The following is a 17,643-nucleotide window of genomic DNA, read 5'->3' on the forward strand; positions in this document are numbered from 1 at the left end:
AAGTGCTGCCCCCTGGGAGATGGAGCCAGCTTCTTTTCTGCTGCTCCAGAGGGGAGGTCCTGAACTGATGGATTCAAATGATAAGAAAGGAGATTCTGACTCAACATTAGGAAAAACTTTCTGAGGGTTAGAGCTGTTTGACAGTGGAACGGACTCCCTCGGAAGGTGGTGGACTCTGAAGTCCTGGAGAGGTTTTTAAGCAGAGGTTGGATGGCCGCCTATCAGGGATTCTTGAGCTGTGATTCCAGCGTTGCAGGGAATTGGACTAGGTGGCCCCTGTGGGTCACTTGCAATTCTACAATTCTGTGAATCCATCGAGACCTGCTGCTCCTGGCTTTGTCTAGCCTGGCATGGTTAGCGGGGCCTTCATACCCTCCTCAAGAGCTTTTTGTCTCGGCAATGCATGTTTGCTTGCCCCCACAGGGAGGACAGAGAGGGCTGTGTGAGAGTGTGTAGAAACTAGCAAAAATCTACATGTGTTGCCCCGCCCTTTTCTATTTATTCACCTATTTCATAAGATCTATACACTGCTTGATTGTAAAAAAACAAAAGCCAACCATCAGAGCGGCTTACAAAAAAGGAAAAACAGTAAAATTATCTCTAAGGAAATTAAGGGTTTCAAAAAGTTAAAATAATAATAGACACACACACAAAAAGGACTCAAACTTGCAGATTGAAACCTTTGCCTCTGGCCCTGCCTACCTCTGCCATACGCCCCTCCCCCCCGAAAGTTTCCTGAAACAGAAGGGCTGAAAAAACTTCCTTGCTCCTGCTCTAGACTTTATGGGTTTTCTGTAATATATTCAGTGGCATCAGGTAGTCCGTCCGGAGTGCTGCTTCATAATCGCCTGATTTTCTTAAACAGTCAAGCCCATGTTCTGTTTCCCTAAAGAGATCTTTCCATTCCTTCCTGCCTTGGCTCGGCCTGCCCTGATTTATCCAGCAGCCTCAATGCTGTTGGGACAGGAGGAGGATGCTCAGCTTACCGTAGGCGGCTGCCTTTGCCGCTGCCTTTGCTGCCGCTGCTGCTGACACTCCAGCTCCTGTTGGCAGAGACAAAAATGAGTCAAGGGGCTAGCCAGCCACGGCACCCATGCAGTCCTGGAGCTACCTTGTTTATTTCATTTATGCACTGCTTGGTTTTAAAAACAGAACCCCAAGTGATTTACAAAGCGAGTCAAACAACAGAATTACCGGTAAAAACAACTCTTTAAGTTGCTGAATACGGTGGTACCTCAGGTTAAGTACTTAATTCGTTCCGGAGGTCCGTACTTAACCTGAAACTGTTCTTAACCTGAAGCACCACTTTAGCTAATGGAGCCTCCTGCTGCTGCCGCGCCGCCGGAGCACGATTTCTGTTCTCATCCTGAAGCAAAGTTCTTAACCTGAAGCACTATTTCTGGGTTAGCGGAGTCTGTAACCTGAAGCATATGTAACCTGAAGCGTACGTAACCTGAAGCATATGTAACCCGAGTTACCACTGTATTTCTGATGATACCAATGTAGATATATTGCCAAAAGAATTGGTCTTACTTATGACCTTGGCAGCTCGAATAGGAAACACAATGGGGGGACGACCCAAAATCTTATACTGGATGCTTGGTACCACCCACTCTGGAATATAACTATAATGGGGAAAATTAAGCATATTGTAGATTTCCATAGGGGCTAGCACGCCCAGGTGCTTTTAATATGATTTGCCATTCCTTTATTATATATACAGCGAAACCATCATTTTCAAGGCAGCCCATATCAGAAATCTGGAACTATGTTATCATATAACGCTGATATTATTTACTTGTAACTTGCTTTCTTTTCACATGTGTGCAACTGCACTCATTCTGTGTGTCTGTCTTGTAGTTTCTCATTTCAATTTTCATCTGTCGATATCATTGTTCTGTTTTATATACATTATAAACATGAAATTAAAAAAAAACTTTACCAACACCCTCTACAACTCTTAAAAATTCAAAAGATAACATCTGCAATATGCTAAAAAAAAGTATTAAAAGACACAGCAGATTTCTACATGTCTGCGCAGGCCTGCTTGAACAAAAGATGTTTTTAGCAGGCACTGAAAAGAGTGCAGTTAAGGCGCTTGCCTTGTGTCAAAAGGCAGGGAGTTCCCAAGTGTAGGTGCTGCCATGCTAAAAATGAATTTTCTTGCAAACACGTAACGGGTATTATGTGGCACTTGCAGCAGTGCCAATTCTGCAAATCAAAGTGATCTTGCAGGTAAACTGGTCCCATGTTGTTACCTTCTCATGTAAACGCACCTGGAACAGCAACTCCAGCACCGGGAACTCCACCGACGCCAGCACCAGGAACGCCACCAACTCCAGCGCCAGGAACTCCACCAACACCAGCACCAGGAACTCCACCAACACCAGCACCAGGAATAAGACCTGAGACAGAAGAAATGAATCTGAGAGCCAGGCCAGTTCCAACCAGCTCATCAGATCCCCACCATTAAAAGCAGCCAAAGATCCACAATCTAGGCCCTGGAGGTGGCTACTGCCTCTTTGAGGGATCGTCCAGTTCCCTTAAAGGAGGTCATCGTTTGGCCCCTTCAGAAGAAACCCAGCCTGGATCTAGCTGATTTGGGTTAAGTCCTGCCAGGGACTGAATTTGCCATTCTGGGGAAGAGTGAGTGGTGATGTCTCCACCCCTTAACTCTTGCAGGAGGCTGGACTAAGATGACCCTGAGAGTCCCTTCCAAATCTACAATTCTATTAATCCAGGAGGTTTTGGATGACACCGATTATTTGGATCTGTTTTGGGCTGGCTGCAGTGGAAGATCTTTGCTGGAAAGCGGGCTCCCCTCCCCATTGCTGGGTAAGTGAAAAAATGATGAGTAGCGGTATTTCACTAGTGACCCAAGTGGATCCCCCACCTATTCTTCGCCTCTGAGACATGAAACTTGAAATGGGCACAAGGATGTTAAGGGGGTTGCCTGGTGTGCCCAGTGCTGTGGAGTACACTTGAGGCAGGACCCCTCCATGCCCACCATCTCAAACCCCACCTAAAACTGTGACTCAACAACTCAGGATCTTACCATACTTTGCTGCTTTTGCCGCTGCGGCGGGACTCACTCCTGCCAAAGAGAAAACAGGAAGATAGGTCTCAGAAATAGGAGGTAAAGCAGGTACGCTTATAATTGTTTAAAATAGCTTTTGACATTGTACTTTAATGCTGTAACCTGCCCTGGGACCTTGGGGTGAAGAGCAGGAAATGAATTAAGATTCATAATTATACGCACAGTTATTCCAGTACGTGCATTTTTGTACACGTAACTCGGCTGAAGAAATGCACTGCAAATGCCAGAGGAATGCAAATTTTAAAGGATGGGGGTCTGTGTTTCGTAAGTCACGAAAAGCAGATTATGAATGTGCAAACAGGATCAAATCCCTCCAATTTGGCTTCACCTTCCTCATCTGCCCCCCCCACTCCGTGACACATACCTCCTACCCCAGTTCCTCCTGGGCCGACTCCAATAACACCAGGTGTGGCGCCAGGAACTACGCCACCTGGCCCAACCCCTGGGACACCAGCACCACCGATGCCCGTCCCTGGAACTCGGCCACCTGGGGAAAGAGAGAGGAGAGGAGAGTAAAAAATTGCCAGAAACACAGCTGTCCTCTGGAATGGTGTTGGGGAGTCGCACCCTGGATAAAATTAATCCATTTTGTTGAATTAATTAAACTAAACAACTTTCAATTGGATTTTGAATAAAGGCATGATTAATTGTGACTCTTTCATTGTTTTATTATATTTCCTAGGGGCTCATGCAAACCACTGTTCTGAATCATGTGTTTTTTATAGAATAGAGGGCACTGGAGATGAGTTTATGGAACCAAAGAGGGAAGCCCCAAAAATGTTCGGGAACCACTGCATACCCGCCAAGTGTCCCGATTTTCCAGGGACAGTCCCGGAATGACAGAAGCCACCCCACTTTCTGATTTGATTATGGAATGTCCCTGTTTTCCATTTCCTCTCCTCCACGCCCAAGCAGCTTACAGCTACAATTCCATTCCATTCCATTCCATTGATCTGTTGAAGCGGCTGTACATGACCCCTTCCCTCACACATTTTTCTTTACAACAACCCTGTGAGGTAGGCTAGGCTTAAAGGTTGCAATTGTCTCAAGGTGACCGATGTATAGGTGTATGTGAAATATATGAGTGCAGGAGATCAAACACGGGAGAAGCCTCTCGATGTAGAATAGAATGTCCCTCTTTTCATCTGAGAAATGTTGGAGGGTATGCCACTGGGTATACAGAGGTAGTTTGGGGGTGTGGAGGTCCCTATCTGTTTTAACCCATGCAAGACCTCTCTCCTGCAAGTCACACCCAACATTCACGCAGAAGGCAGTTCAGTGGGACTTAATTTGAAGGGTGTGTGTCTACGATATACAGCAAACCTTCACATGCCTCCCCATATGCAAATCTCACTGAGGCTTAAAGTGGAAGAACGGCCGTGAAAGAGTACATCAGTGACGTATTTCGGGTTAAACCCAAACATTTTAAATAGCCAAAGCAGCCCAATGGGCAAGATCACTGGAATCCCTTTCATAGGATTATCTATACGTGACATGAGGGGCTTTTTGCTGCTCCACAATGAATTATGATTCCTACCACCACGTCAACATTTCTGGCTATATGGAAAGTGAAGGGTTAATCTGGTCTTGAATTGAGGCAACCCCCCCCCATCTGTCATCTGCAGTTCAACACCCCTTAGAATCACATGTGTGTTGTAGCCAGACTGATCCACTAGAGGGCAGCTTCCCTCTTCTGTGGGATCCCAACTCTGCTTGGGCCATAGAGCTAAAAGCATATGGAACATCACACAGTCTGAACTTCTGGTTTCAGCAGACCCTCCCGTCTCCAACTCCTTTGGGAATGTAGGTACCCATAAGGAATCAATGGAGTAATCTAAAATTTCACTGTAGCCTATCTCTCCCGCACCCCACCACTGCAAAAAAAAAAAAAAAAAAAAAAAAGATTACAGCATAAACAGTTCATGCACTTTCTAACTCAGGACTTGTGAGCAAAAACATATTTGCATATGCATGAGTTTTAACATATTTAAATCCGCCACATTTCTGCACCCAGGTCAATGGAGTGCAAGGCTTCAGAATGAAGTTGAGAGTTAGACTCCGGCTGAACCAGCCTCTGTTTCAACCTCAAGGGGTGCTTCACAGGGGGAGGGGGTGGCTGAGAATCCAAACCACCACCACCCACCTCTGGGCTAAAAACAAACAGGGAGTAGCTGCCACTTCAGGGCTGTCATAAGTTGCTCTCTGCCAAAGCCCCTCTATACGAGGACGATGCCTTGCAAATGCAGGGCTAAACATAGCACAAGAACATAATAAGTGCACAGCGGAATCAAGCCAAGGGCCCATGCAGTCCAGCATCCTCTTCTCACAATGGCCAACCTGATGCTCATTATGGGAGACCTGCAAGCAGGATTTGAGCACAACAGCCCTCTCTCCTCCTATCTTTCCAGCAACTGGAATTCAGGAGCATTGCTGCCTCTTGCTATGGAGGCAGAGCAGAGCCATCCTGGCTAGCCCTCCATCAATAGCCCTCTCCTCCTCCATGAATTGGTCCAATCCTCTTTTCAAGCCCTCCAAGTTGGTGGCCACTGCTGCCTCCTGTGGGAGGGAGTTCCACAGGTTCATTTTGCGTTGCGCGAAGGACTTCCTTAATCTTGTCCCAAATCTTCCGACATTCAGATTCATTGTCGTTCTAGTGTTATTATGAGAGAGAAAGGGAAACTTCTCTGCCACTCTCTCCACGCATTGCATGATTTTAGAAACCTCCATCATGTCGCCTCTTACTCGCCTTTTCTCTAAACTAAAAAGTCCCAAGTGCTGAAATTGTTCTTCAAAGGGGATTCGCTCCATCCCCAGTTGCCCTTTCCTCAACCTTTTCCAACTCTACACTATTCTTCTTGAGGTGAAGTGACTAGAAAAGAACACCGGATTTTGGTCTGTGGTCTTGCTGTGGAGACGAGTTACTCCAGCAGCTAAAGTGCCCCAACTTCAACGCTGGAAGTTCCCTCCCCCACAATAAGCTCCAATGTGGTGTGGATAGAGATGATCCATGAAGCTCTGGCACCCTCGCTCCTAACCAATCACAGGGCGGAAGGTTACTAAGCGCAGCAAAAGCTGGAAAAGGAGTACATTCTCTCTCTCCCTCTCTTCCTTGCAGACACACTCCAGCGAAACCTGATTCGACTGTGGCTTTTCTTCAATCCCAAAATTGCACAGTTCCCCGCTGGCCGCCTGCTTCCAATCAAAACCAGATGGTGTTCTGGGACGATCCCAGGAAAACCAGGCCAGGCCAGGCCAGACCGCTATCGCTCTCTGGAGCAGATCAGGTGTGGCTGGGTGTGCAATGCTTGAGGCAGGGGGAAGAGTTACAAAGGACTCCACAAAAGTGTGTGTGTGTGTGTTGGGGCTCCAGCCTGGCTGAGCTCACACCTTTGGAGCTGGAGTCTGTCCAGAAGATCCACCCCACCCCCAAATCAGATCTTATTCTCAGCACTCAAGAAGCACTGGCATGGATCCATTCTTGATAGTGCACTTATCCTTGCTTCTGTGCAATTGGGGCAAGATTTTTCGCCCGCCCTAAATCCAAACCGGATTCACGAATCCAAACGCAAGAGGGCGTTGAGTGGCAGGAATGAAATTTCCATTAGAAAACACAAAAAATCTGGGTTTGGGGATCCATGTCTTTGGCAGGCCTCTTAAAGAGCAGGAGGAAAGAGATGCAATCTGGAGCGAAGCGTGGGGAGAGTTGAAATCAGTGCCAGATTTACGTATAAGCTAAACAAGCTATAGCTTAGGGCCCCACTCTTTTGGGGGGCCCCCAAAAAAAAATTAAAGAAAAAAACTGGATGTACATTTCCAAAATAATATAAAAAACAAATAAAATAAAATCTACATACAGCAGCAGTTTTTTGTGTTGTGTAGGCTCCTGTGGTGTAAGTACTGGGCACCACCTGCTAGCCTGCTCCCTAAAATATTACTGGTTTGCTCATTTTTATATATAGGGTGCCTGCATAAAATATGTATTTTATGATAAAATACATATTTTGTTATGTGGAAATGGCTTTAGATACCTATTAGGTCCATAAATTATCATATAGCGTATATTCAACACAAAAAACAGCAACAATGTGTTGTTGACAAAAGACAGCTGGACTTATAAAGGCCCCCATTACCTTCAGTAGCTTAGGACCTCATCAGTAGCTTAGGAAGGAGAGTTTCCTGCTGTTACTTCACAAAAGCAGATAGAGAGTACAGTGGGTGAGATGGCAGGTGGGGGAAGGGTTAAGTACCCTTCCCCCCACTCCAAACTGGACCCCTTCCCCTATCAATTTTGCACTGGCTACCAGGCTGAGTTCAAAGAGTCCGGATTAAATTAAAAGGCCCTCAACAATTTGGATACTTTAAGGACCACCTGATTCCATATATCCTTGCCCAGCCACTGAGATCTTAGGGAAAGGGGTTCTCTGTTAGTGGTCCTCCTTGGCTCAGGTGCCTGGCTCATATCTATAAGAAGATAAGAAGGGACTGTTGGACGGCTCAGTGGCCCAACAGAGCCCAGCATGATGCTGTCACAGTGGCCCAACAGAGCCCAGCATGATGCTGTCACAGTGGCCCACCGGGTGCCCCAAAAGGAAGCCCATAAGCAGGACTTGAGTGCCACAGAAACTCTCCCAACTTGTGACTCCCAACATCTGGCATTATTCAGAAGCATATTGCCTCTTACTGTGGACAGAGCCACCCTGGCTAGTAGCCATTGATATCTCTCTCCTCCATTAATCTTTCCGATCTTTTCAAAAAGCCATTCAGTTTGGCCATCACTGCCTCCTGCGAAGCGAGTTCCATAGTTTAACTCTGTGCTGCATGAAGTAGGACTTTCTTTTCTCTGTCCTGAATCTGCCCACGTGGATGCCAGTGAGTTCTAGTGTTAGGAGAGAACAACAACTTTCATAGAGAGCCACATTCTCCATATCAGCCTCAGGATTGTGGAACCGACTTTGTGGAGCTTAGATCAGGCAAGCCGCCTCCTCCCTGTTGAATTTCAGGCACTTTGGCAAAGACCTTTTGATTTCAGCAGGCATTCTCAGTAAGCTCTACTGTACCTATTGACGGAACTTGCATTTCTACCTTTACGGCTTCTGTTTGTTTTAAGCACTGCAGAAATCCTGTGATTTCTGGGCTGTTTTATCGAGCAATTGGGTAAACAGCTCACCGTAAGCTGCCGCTTTGGCTGCTGCTTTGGCTGCTGCCGCCGCTGCCGCTGCTGGTCCACCTGCACCTGCAGTGAAAAAGGGTGAGAGAAACTGAGAGCCATTCCTTTCGCCTGGCCAACTTGGATGGGCTTGTTTTTGAAGAGCACAACTGCAGAATCTTTTGGCCACAACGACAGCAAAGGCACTCACCTAGCGCATTCATCATTATCCGTTTCATTTATTATTATTATTATTATTATTATTATTATTATTATTATTATTAATTTAATTTATTAGTTGCTTTTTCTTGCTGGGGCAACTCAAGGTGACTTACAAAAACAAAGAAAAGAAGCCTCGCAAGCTGTGAAGGACTTGCTCACAAATTTATTGACAGCTGCACGAAATACAGAAAGGGGCCAAACCGCTGCAAGAGGTGTTGAAATTTCGGGAGGTTGGATAGTTACAATGGAATGGTCTCGGCGGTGGGGTGCACATTCTTATTTTTATTTATTTATGATTATTACTTTGTCAAAATATAAAGAACCTAAAAGAAAGAAAAAATCAAACCCACATACATACATACAAACCAATGTGTTTACTATTGCCCCTTAAAAGATGCTTATCTATCACTCCTCCAAAGGCATTGACTATTAACTCTACAAAACTGTTTGCCTATTACCCAACCAAGGTCATTTACCTATTGCTCCTGGGACACCAGCACCGGGCACCAAGCCTCCTCCAAGGGCCCCAGCGCCAGGGACTCCGACCGCCCCAGGCACAGCTCCAGCACCTTCGGAGAAAGAAAGAAAGAAAGAAAGAAAGAAAGAAAGAAAGAAAGAGGAGTGAATGAGGGCCAGTCAGAGCCTGGGCTTAAGAGAATGGCTACATATGGGCTCCTCCAGCATGGTGTCACTCACCATATTTGGCAGCTGCTTTCGCAGCGGCTACCTGAGCTCCCACACCTGCAAAAAGAACAAAAAGAGCTTCAGCGAAGTGGCCACGTTGCTAGAATCTTCAGGACACAAAGCACAGATATCCCTCCCAGCTTACTGGCTTCAGAAATCTAGGATCCAAACCAAGTAACACACTGGAGCCAAGCCTTTTGGCAACCTGGGGAAGTTGTTTGACTCCATCAGCCTCAGCCAACAGGGCCATTTTGGACTCCAACTCCCATCAGCCCCAGATAGCCTGGCTAGGCTGGCTGGGGCTGTGGGAGTTGTAGTTCAACAACATCTGGAGGCACCAGGTTGGCTAAGCATGTGTTGATTTCTGTCTGCTGAAATAAACAAATTAAGGTCTTATGTATATAATAAAGGTTCATAAATGTACCAAGGAAACATGTACATAGATATATAGGCCATTTGTCTGAAGCTGCACAGCTATGGAGCCATTTTGACTCCCAGGCTGACCAGGTGTTTTCTCTGCAAGGTCAAATGGAGGAGCCTCCCCATTGCCTTTTCCTTCACAAATCCTGTCCTAAGGGTATATCTGTGTATGAATAGGGTGAGCCTGTGACTTGGCTCAGGAACTAAGTACTTATCATTACAAAAGACTAGCCAGGCTCCCCAGGGTATCAATCCAGTAAACATTAACAGGTAACTTGCCAGACAGGAGGTAAGCAACCCACTCAGATGATGAGGTAAACAACCCACTCAGATTTCTGCTTTAGCCCGCCCTTTCTGTGATGTAGGTATGATGTTTCTGGGGGTGGTCTTTGACTCCAAGGTGGGCAATTTAAAATGTCTATATAAGGGCGGACACACCTTGGTTTGGGGTCCTCCTCCTTCCCCCGTGTGTGAAGGGGGCACCCTGTTGCAATGGTTCAATAAAGATCAGGCTTACAAGCTGCTTTGCTTCTCAATATTCTCTGGTTGGCCTCTGTTTTTTCCTCTGACCGATGGAGAACCTACAAAGGACTCTATAAGGGCTCTTGTGTCTGGGGGTCATCCTTCGCTGGTGTTGTGTGCTAGTGCAACTCGCTTACCTGTCCCTGTTGGGTAACCGGCCTTCCCTCCGGCACCACCGTACACGCCGCCCGGCCCAACACCTGGAACCACAAAGAGAAGTCAAGTCTTCAGGGGAGAAGAACCGCCAAATGCAAAGCCCAGAGGAAATTGGCTGGGGGTTGATGATGTGGGTTCCAAGGATCAGAAACTTTTTGTTGTGCTTTTGCCCATCCCCAGATTGCTTCAGAGTGATGTGGTACAGTCCCCTCCTCCTTATTGATGCAAAGAACTAGACGTCTACACTGAGATATTGGTGCCAGCATCAGCTCTGCTTCTCAATCAAGGGACGTCTATGGGATTGTAGTTTTGAATGGCAACTGACAGAGTTTCCGAAGGGGGTTCAAAATCCCCCCTCAAAAAACGCAGTCCTCACGCAAAAGCCGTGAGAGTGAAACAGGTTTCAAACTGACTAGTTGAAATCTGTAGCACTGAGGTGCCTGTACAGGCAGCCTCATTTGTGGTACCCAGAGCCGAACCTTGGAGAAGCCCACCCCAAACACAGATCCATGTACTTTCATCCCCCAAAATGCACCCGTTTCCCTCAGCCTCTCCCCATCTCCCCCAGGCCACAAGCTAGGCACTTGAGACTAAGAGAACTCACCGCCATAAGGCCCCTTCCCAGCACCGTATGGGAGGCCATAATAGCTACCTGGAAAAGAAAGAAAAAAATCATAATGTGAGCCTAAGGAACTGCATGCCACTGCCTCATTGAGCACAGAATGGCCTTTGGTTCCCCGCCTACTAGAGCTCCCTTCAGTCTGGAGATGATATCAGGGGTTAAATGTGGGACCCTTCTAAATGCAAAGTGAGTCCTTAACCCCTTAGCAGAAAGTTAATTCAGCAGAGCCAGTTTTTAATATCTTTATTCATTCCCACCCCCACAATGGCTGATATGTTAAAGGGATGGTTTGCATTTGCGCTAAAAACCATGGCTAGCTGCCTTAGAGATAGAAGCTGTCCATCTGAATACATTTAAACAAATTAAGAACAGAAATGAGATGCCTTTCACCAGTGATGGAGACCTCAGGCTCAGAGGCTCTCCCAACCTCACTATCTGGCTCCTGATACTTTCACTAGGCCACACCCCCTCTCTCCAGGCCACACCCCTTACCGGCCCTGCTAGGCACCCTCTTTGAGTGATTTTTCCTAGCTAGGATCTGCCCTTGAACCCTGTTAATCCTTTAATCTGTTGGGAGCCGCCCAGAGTGGCTGGAGAAACCCAGCCGAATGGGCGGAGTATAACTAATAAATTATGATGATGATATTGTTTCTTACTTATCTGCACAAAGGAAAGTGTGTGTGTGTGTGTGTGTGTGTGTGTGTGTGTGTGTGTGTAAATGTAAAAACAAGCCTGGTGTTCAAAGGTAGAACTACTATTATCAGTGCTTTTTTCTAAAAAAATGTTTAGGGATACTCTCATTTTGACTCAAGAAAATCACCATTTTATAGTTCAAATCAGGGAAAAATAAATATATTAAATAGACAAAAGTACAAAGATTCACAAAATGTTTAGGGGTATGCGTACCCCTGTGTCCCCCCAGAAAAAACCACACTATCCATTAATTAAAATTAGCCTTTGTTGTTCCACCCACTTTTGTTTCTGTCTCCACCCACCATTGGTATACGGTCCCCAGAAGGCCGCTTAGAAGGGAATGTGGCCCCTCAGGTGAAAAAAGGTTCCTCACCTTTGCCTTTCACATTTGACACGAGCATTACAGCCCTTTATTATAGGAACCCAAACCGCCACCTAACAGCTCTGCAACCAAGGGTGGGTTTTGGTCCCATTTTATGGAAGTAGAACTGAGGCCGGGGCGGGCACAGTGAGTCAACAGTCTCAGACAGGACTCAAACTCAGAGCCTTGCCAAAAACAAGAGGTGAGGGGAGATATGTCTCGCGTTCTTTCGATCGTGTAAAGAGGACCTTCTCAGAATGGGGTTTTCAACAGCAATTTGGTTCTGGGTGTCGGGCTCACCAGGGAGTTTGGGTGCCTTGATGGGATAGCCCAGTGGGAGCCCAGGCTGCTGCCCTCCAAAGACTCCGAAGGCTAGAACAACAAAGGAAAAGAAAATGAGGCTTCCCACAGTGCAACCATTCTCACCCCCCTACTCCACCATGGTGGGCCAATCTGTTTCCCTCCCGGCTCTGTTGGGAATGGGGCACATGCATAGGTGTGTTTTGATAACCTACGAGAGATCCCATTGACAGCTCCTCCTCCTGCCCCTGAAAGGAAAAGAGATAATGATCAGTGGCTGTCCTTGCACACACAGGACTAGCAGCGTGATACATGGTGGTCAAGACATTTCAGTGCAATCGGCAGAAGGCTTGAAGTGTTGCAAGATTTAGTGCAGGCTTCCTCAACCTCCGCCCTCCAGATGTTTTGAGATTACAATTCCCATCATCCCCGACCACTGGTCCTGTTAGCTAGGGATCATGGGAGTTGTAGGCCAAAAACATCTGGAGGGCCTAAGTTGAGGAAGCCTGATTTAGTGCTTAGTGTCAGACGAGGACCTGGGAGAGAACAGGGTTCAAATCCGCACACAGCCATGAAGGTCCATGGGTGACTTTAGGCCAGTTTCTGTCAGCCTAACCTACCTCACAGGGTAGGATAAGATGAGGATGAGGAGAACTATGTGCGCCACCTTGAATTCCTCAGATGGAAGGTTGGGTATATAAATGCAATGAATGTGAAATACATTTATTTTCTGATCACACATAATAGTTTTTATTTAAAGCTCGTTTTGGCCAAAAGAGTGGATTTCAAAGTGCAAGAGACCTTTGGTCCTCCAGATGCTGCCAAACTACAACTCCCATCACCATCCCTGGGTGCCTGGCCTGATCCAAGCAGGGTCTTCTGATATTCTTAAGTAAGTACTACAGCCAGAGTTCTGTAGTAGTGAGCATTCATCATGTGTGAAACAGCCCATATTCTAGTGCAAGGGTAATCAACATGGTGCCCTCCATATGTTGTCAAACTACAACTCCCATGAGCTCTGCTGGCAGTTGGGGTCCAATGACATCTGGAGGCACCACAATGGCTACGCTTGTTCTAGCAACCGGACGACTTGAGTGTCGGCTGCAGGAGACTTCCTACCTATGAAAACTGCCCTAATAATTTGAGAAACAAAGCCCATCTGAACGTGACCAACCCCACCTTCTCTGGAGCAAGGAATGGATACAAGCCATCATTGGGGAGGGGAAAGAAGGCTTACCTGGAACTTTTGGCTTCACTCCAGTTCCAGTGGGAACGCCAGGCAGGACTCCTACACCAGGATAACGGATCCCTGAAAGAGGAACAGAAGATGCTGGACTCTTTTAAAAACTACAGCAGGGCTTCAAATGTGGGTCTTTATTTGAATGCACTCAACAGCTGAACTGGAAACTGGAAACAGGATGGGATGTGCTAAGAATGTGTTGACTTTTGACACCATGTGCTGAACTGTTGAGTTCCTATGGGAGAACACAGATATCTGCCTTATACGGAGTTGAAGCCCTATGAGGAATGGTTGAAGGAGCTGGGTATGTTCAGCCTGGAAAAAAGGAGACTTAGTGGAGATAGGAGAGCCATCTTCTCATATCTCAGAGGCTGTCACATGGAAGAGGCAACTAGCTTCTCCTGCTCTGGAGGGTAGGACTCAAACCAATAGCATCAAGTTACAAGAAGGGAGATTCTGGCTAAAGATCAGGAAGAACTTTCTGGCAGTAAGCTGTTCTACAGCAGAACGGACTCCCATGAGAAGTGGTGGACTCTCCTTCATTGGAGGTTTTTAAGCAGAGGTTGGATGGCTATCTGTCATGGATGCTTTTGCTGAGATTCCTGCATTGATGGGGGTTGGACTAGATGACCCTGGGAGGTCTCTTCCAAAGCCACAATTCTATGATTCTATGAAAGGACTGAACCTGAGACCGTTTGCCTGCAAGGCAGCAGAGCTAAGATTCCAGGCCTCATGGTTCCAGATCAAGGGCAGATTTAAACAGAAGAAGCTGCCTTACCCTGAGAGTCAGACTTCTGGTTCCCCTAACTTGGTACTGACTGGCAGCAGCTCTCCAGGGTTTCTGGCAGCGGACATCCCCAGCCATACCTAGAGATGGCCTTGGGGACTAAACCTGGGACCCTCTGCATACAAGGTTGAGACCGTACCACTGAGCTATGGCCCTTCTCCAGAATGGGACAGAACTCACCTGTGCCAGGGAGCACACCTCCAGGGAAGACGCCAGGGATCCCCACACCTGTCGAGGAGAGAGCACAAACTGTGAGCACCAGCCATGGAGTCAAGGCAGTGAAGCATCTGCAACATGCAGCCTACAGAAATTGCTAGCCATCTTTGAAGAAACGGGATCAATTTGTAACAGAACGATAAATCCAACTCCTTTGTTACCCTTGCTAGGAATAATAGATGAATCAAATCAGCATGTATCTCACTGGGAGGTGTTGACATTTTTGCTGCTCGTACAGTAGTTGCTAAATGTTGGTGACCAGCAACAGGTCTGTCAATAGATTCCTGGTATGCTCAGGTATGGTCTGTTGCTGAGAAATTAACCTTCCAGGTCAGGGCGGCTCAAAGCAAGACGAGGCCTTTATCCTAGCAGCCATTCATCTCCCATGCAAGATATGGCAATCAATAGAGACAACCTCCCCAGACCATTGGAAACTTCTGGAGAGACCTAGCAGACTACAAATTTAAATATGCTTAATAAACTTAATAAAGTGGTGGTTCCAACTTTAAGCTGTTGTTATGCTTTCCCTCAAATAAATTACAGACTAGCTGCTATTTCTGCTGTTACAGTGGTACCTCGGTTTTCGAGCACCTAGGAAGCCAAATGTTTCGGTTTTCAAACGCTGAAAACCCAGTAGTAAATGCTTCCTTTTTCGAATGTGCCTCGAAAGTTGAACGGCTTCCGCTGCATGTTTTTCAGTTTTCTCAATTGAACTTGCAGCCATCCCTTTGCGCCTCGGTTTTCGAACATTTCAGAAGTCGAACGGTCTTCCGGAACGGACTACGTTCGAAAACCGAGGTACCACTGTAATTGTATTTTAAATTATGTTTATTATATGTTATGTGGAAGAACCATAAAATACTTTTTGTTTAAAAAAAGAAATGGTCTGAAGGAGTTGATTAAAAGATGCTGAGATAACTATTGTTCAAACTCTTAAGGAAATTTCAAACTACACTAGTTCTGGATCAAGATAATCTGTGCCATATACTTTTTGTATGCTGTTTTCACAAACACATTGATCTTGGTGCCCATTTTCTCCTAACGGATACACTATTTTTGGATACAAAACTTTTGGGTGGAGATCTGCATCACAAAATTCGGAGAAGTGACTATTTCAAAGGACCGGCTGCATTCCAGCTCACACACCAGACTGCACAGATTTCTTCCCTGTCCACTACAAAAACATCTGGCTCTTCCCCAAGTTGCCCCTGGATTTTAGATTGGGCAGCGTTCGACCTACCAGGGATTTTGCCAGGCTTGGCCCCAACGCCAGCCCCGCCAGCTCCTGGTTGCAAGACGCCACCTGCGGGAGGGAGACAAAGAAAGAGAAATATTACATCACTTGCCCTAGGATGGCCAGAGAGTCTCAGGCCTGGGGGCTGAATGTGGCTTTCCAGGCCTCTGTGGGCACTTTCCAAGCCACGCCTCCTCTCTAGACCAAGGCTGAACTAGATGGGCCAATTCTCTCTCCAGTGTTCCTAAGTCTCTGGGGTGCGAGGAGATCAAGGCAACATACCCTGTGGAAATAGCTTACCTCCAGGTACAGCCACACCGCCTCCAGGTACGCCTACACCGGCTCCAGGTACACCCACACCAGCTCCAGGTACGCCTACACCAGTACCTGCACCAGCCCCAGCGCCTGTTTAAGGAACAACACAGAGTCTCAGGAACTCAGACCCTGTTGTCATAGCTGGAGCAGCCATGATCACATTTCAGAAAGCCGCCTTCCCCCTCACCCAAAATATTTATTTTCTGAGTGCCTAAAAGCAGGAATCACTTGCTCTCAGAGGAGCACATTCCCTGTGCTTCTGGGTGAGTTGCTGTCCAGAACAGGGACTCATCCAGAAGCCTACAAGAGGCTGCCTGTTCTGCTATGTCCCTGCACCACAAGAGATGGCATCCTCTGGTGCAGAGAAGGCATTCGAATACTGGCAGAATCCGAGAACCAGGGAGAAGAGTCGGTGGAAGAAGATTGGAAGAAATTTAAAGACTATTTACAGAAATACTGCAAAATTAATGAATGTTAGAATGATGTCGGAATGAAGTTAAGTGGTTTTAGCAGCAATGTTACAAAGGAGTATGTAAAAATGGATTGTTAACAGGTGATAATCTAAAGTTATAATATATTAAGATAAAGGATTAAGATAAAAACAAAGAGGGAAAGGATTTGCTGAATTAACTAACTGAACTGGAATACAAAAAAGGGAGGTGTGAGGAGGTCAGGGAAACAAGTAAATGAAAGACAAGACATGGAAAGATTGATTTGTTTTTAATTGTTTTTATTTTTCTGTATTTTGTATTTTCTTTTTTCTTTATTTTCTTTTTCTTATTTTTGTAACCTTTTCTGAAACTTTAATAAATATCATTTAAAAAAAAAAAGAGAAGGCATTCGAATAACTAGAATGGGAAGCCTCCTCAAAGGACTGCATCTCTGTATTGTGACAGCCCAACATCACCACCGAGGGATTGTTTGGGAATTGCCTTCTAAGGGGAAAATATCAGGAGGGGAGACCAGCAAAGCAATGGCTGCATTGTGGGGCAGAGAAGCAGCCAGAGCGCGGATTCTGTGTCCCACGGAGTAGGCAGGCAGAAGAACCTCCATAATCATCAGAGACACCTGCAGCCTTGACTCACCAGCCTTGGCAGCTGCCTTATAAGCAGCAGCTGCTGCTGCAGGGCTTCCGGCACCTGGGTAGACACCTCCTGGATAGACACCTCCTGGATAGGCGCCACCTGGATAGACACCACCACCTAGGGCAGAGAAGGAAAGCGGCACTGAGTGTCAGGGCTGGAGTCAGATGCAGGTCAGCTTGAAAGATTCAGGACTCTGTCATCAGTGAAGTTAACTCTTTCTTCGAAATGGCATGCAACTCAGCAACACTTCCAAGCAGGTCTTGCCCCTATGGAGCAGCTGCCTTCCATCCCTCCTAAGGTTCCTCCTCTCCCAGTCATTTTCAAAGCCATCTGTGTCTGTGCGTCTCTGACCTCTGCTCTGCCCCCATCCTCATTATTCTCTGTGTTATTGGAGACCAGCAGGGAGGGGAGTTTGTTGCAGCAGGAGAGGGAGACTCCCTGGATTCTTTTGCAGCCTCTTGACCCCTTGGAGCCTGAACACCCTGTCACAGGCTCTTCCTGCTCACTAAACCCTGTTGCCCCTACAGCATCCAGTTGCTCCTC

The 17,643-nt window shown here is 46.6% G+C and overlaps 1 protein-coding gene across 6 annotated transcripts in view; it reads right to left on the bottom strand.

Annotated features, from left to right (window-relative positions):
- Window positions 1-17,643, bottom strand: part of ELN (elastin) — a 60,918-nt gene that overhangs the window by 11,342 nt on the left and 31,933 nt on the right. For 5 of the 6 annotated variants that reach the window (XM_081172985.1, XM_081172986.1, XM_081172984.1 and 2 more), the window contains 16 exons: window positions 17,101-17,217; window positions 16,001-16,105; window positions 15,707-15,769; window positions 14,431-14,478; window positions 13,461-13,532; window positions 12,439-12,471; window positions 12,224-12,295; window positions 10,852-10,899; window positions 10,229-10,291; window positions 9,162-9,206; window positions 8,942-9,034; window positions 8,265-8,330; window positions 3,462-3,584; window positions 3,056-3,094; window positions 2,277-2,405; window positions 987-1,043 (listed from right to left, as the gene is read on the bottom strand). In XM_081172985.1, the coding sequence (XP_081029111.1) occupies window positions 987-1,043; window positions 2,277-2,405; window positions 3,056-3,094; window positions 3,462-3,584; window positions 8,265-8,330; window positions 8,942-9,034; window positions 9,162-9,206; window positions 10,229-10,291; window positions 10,852-10,899; window positions 12,224-12,295; window positions 12,439-12,471; window positions 13,461-13,532; window positions 14,431-14,478; window positions 15,707-15,769; window positions 16,001-16,105; window positions 17,101-17,217 (1,173 nt within the window). The remainder of the gene's footprint in view (window positions 1-986; window positions 1,044-2,276; window positions 2,406-3,055; window positions 3,095-3,461; window positions 3,585-8,264; window positions 8,331-8,941; window positions 9,035-9,161; window positions 9,207-10,228; window positions 10,292-10,851; window positions 10,900-12,223; window positions 12,296-12,438; window positions 12,472-13,460; window positions 13,533-14,430; window positions 14,479-15,706; window positions 15,770-16,000; window positions 16,106-17,100; window positions 17,218-17,643) is intronic. The other variant, XM_081172987.1, reaches the window with a different exon arrangement.

This window comes from Podarcis bocagei (genome assembly GCF_964188305.1).
Source record: "Podarcis bocagei genome assembly, chromosome: 15".
Lineage (NCBI taxonomy): Eukaryota > Metazoa > Chordata > Lepidosauria > Squamata > Lacertidae > Podarcis > Podarcis bocagei.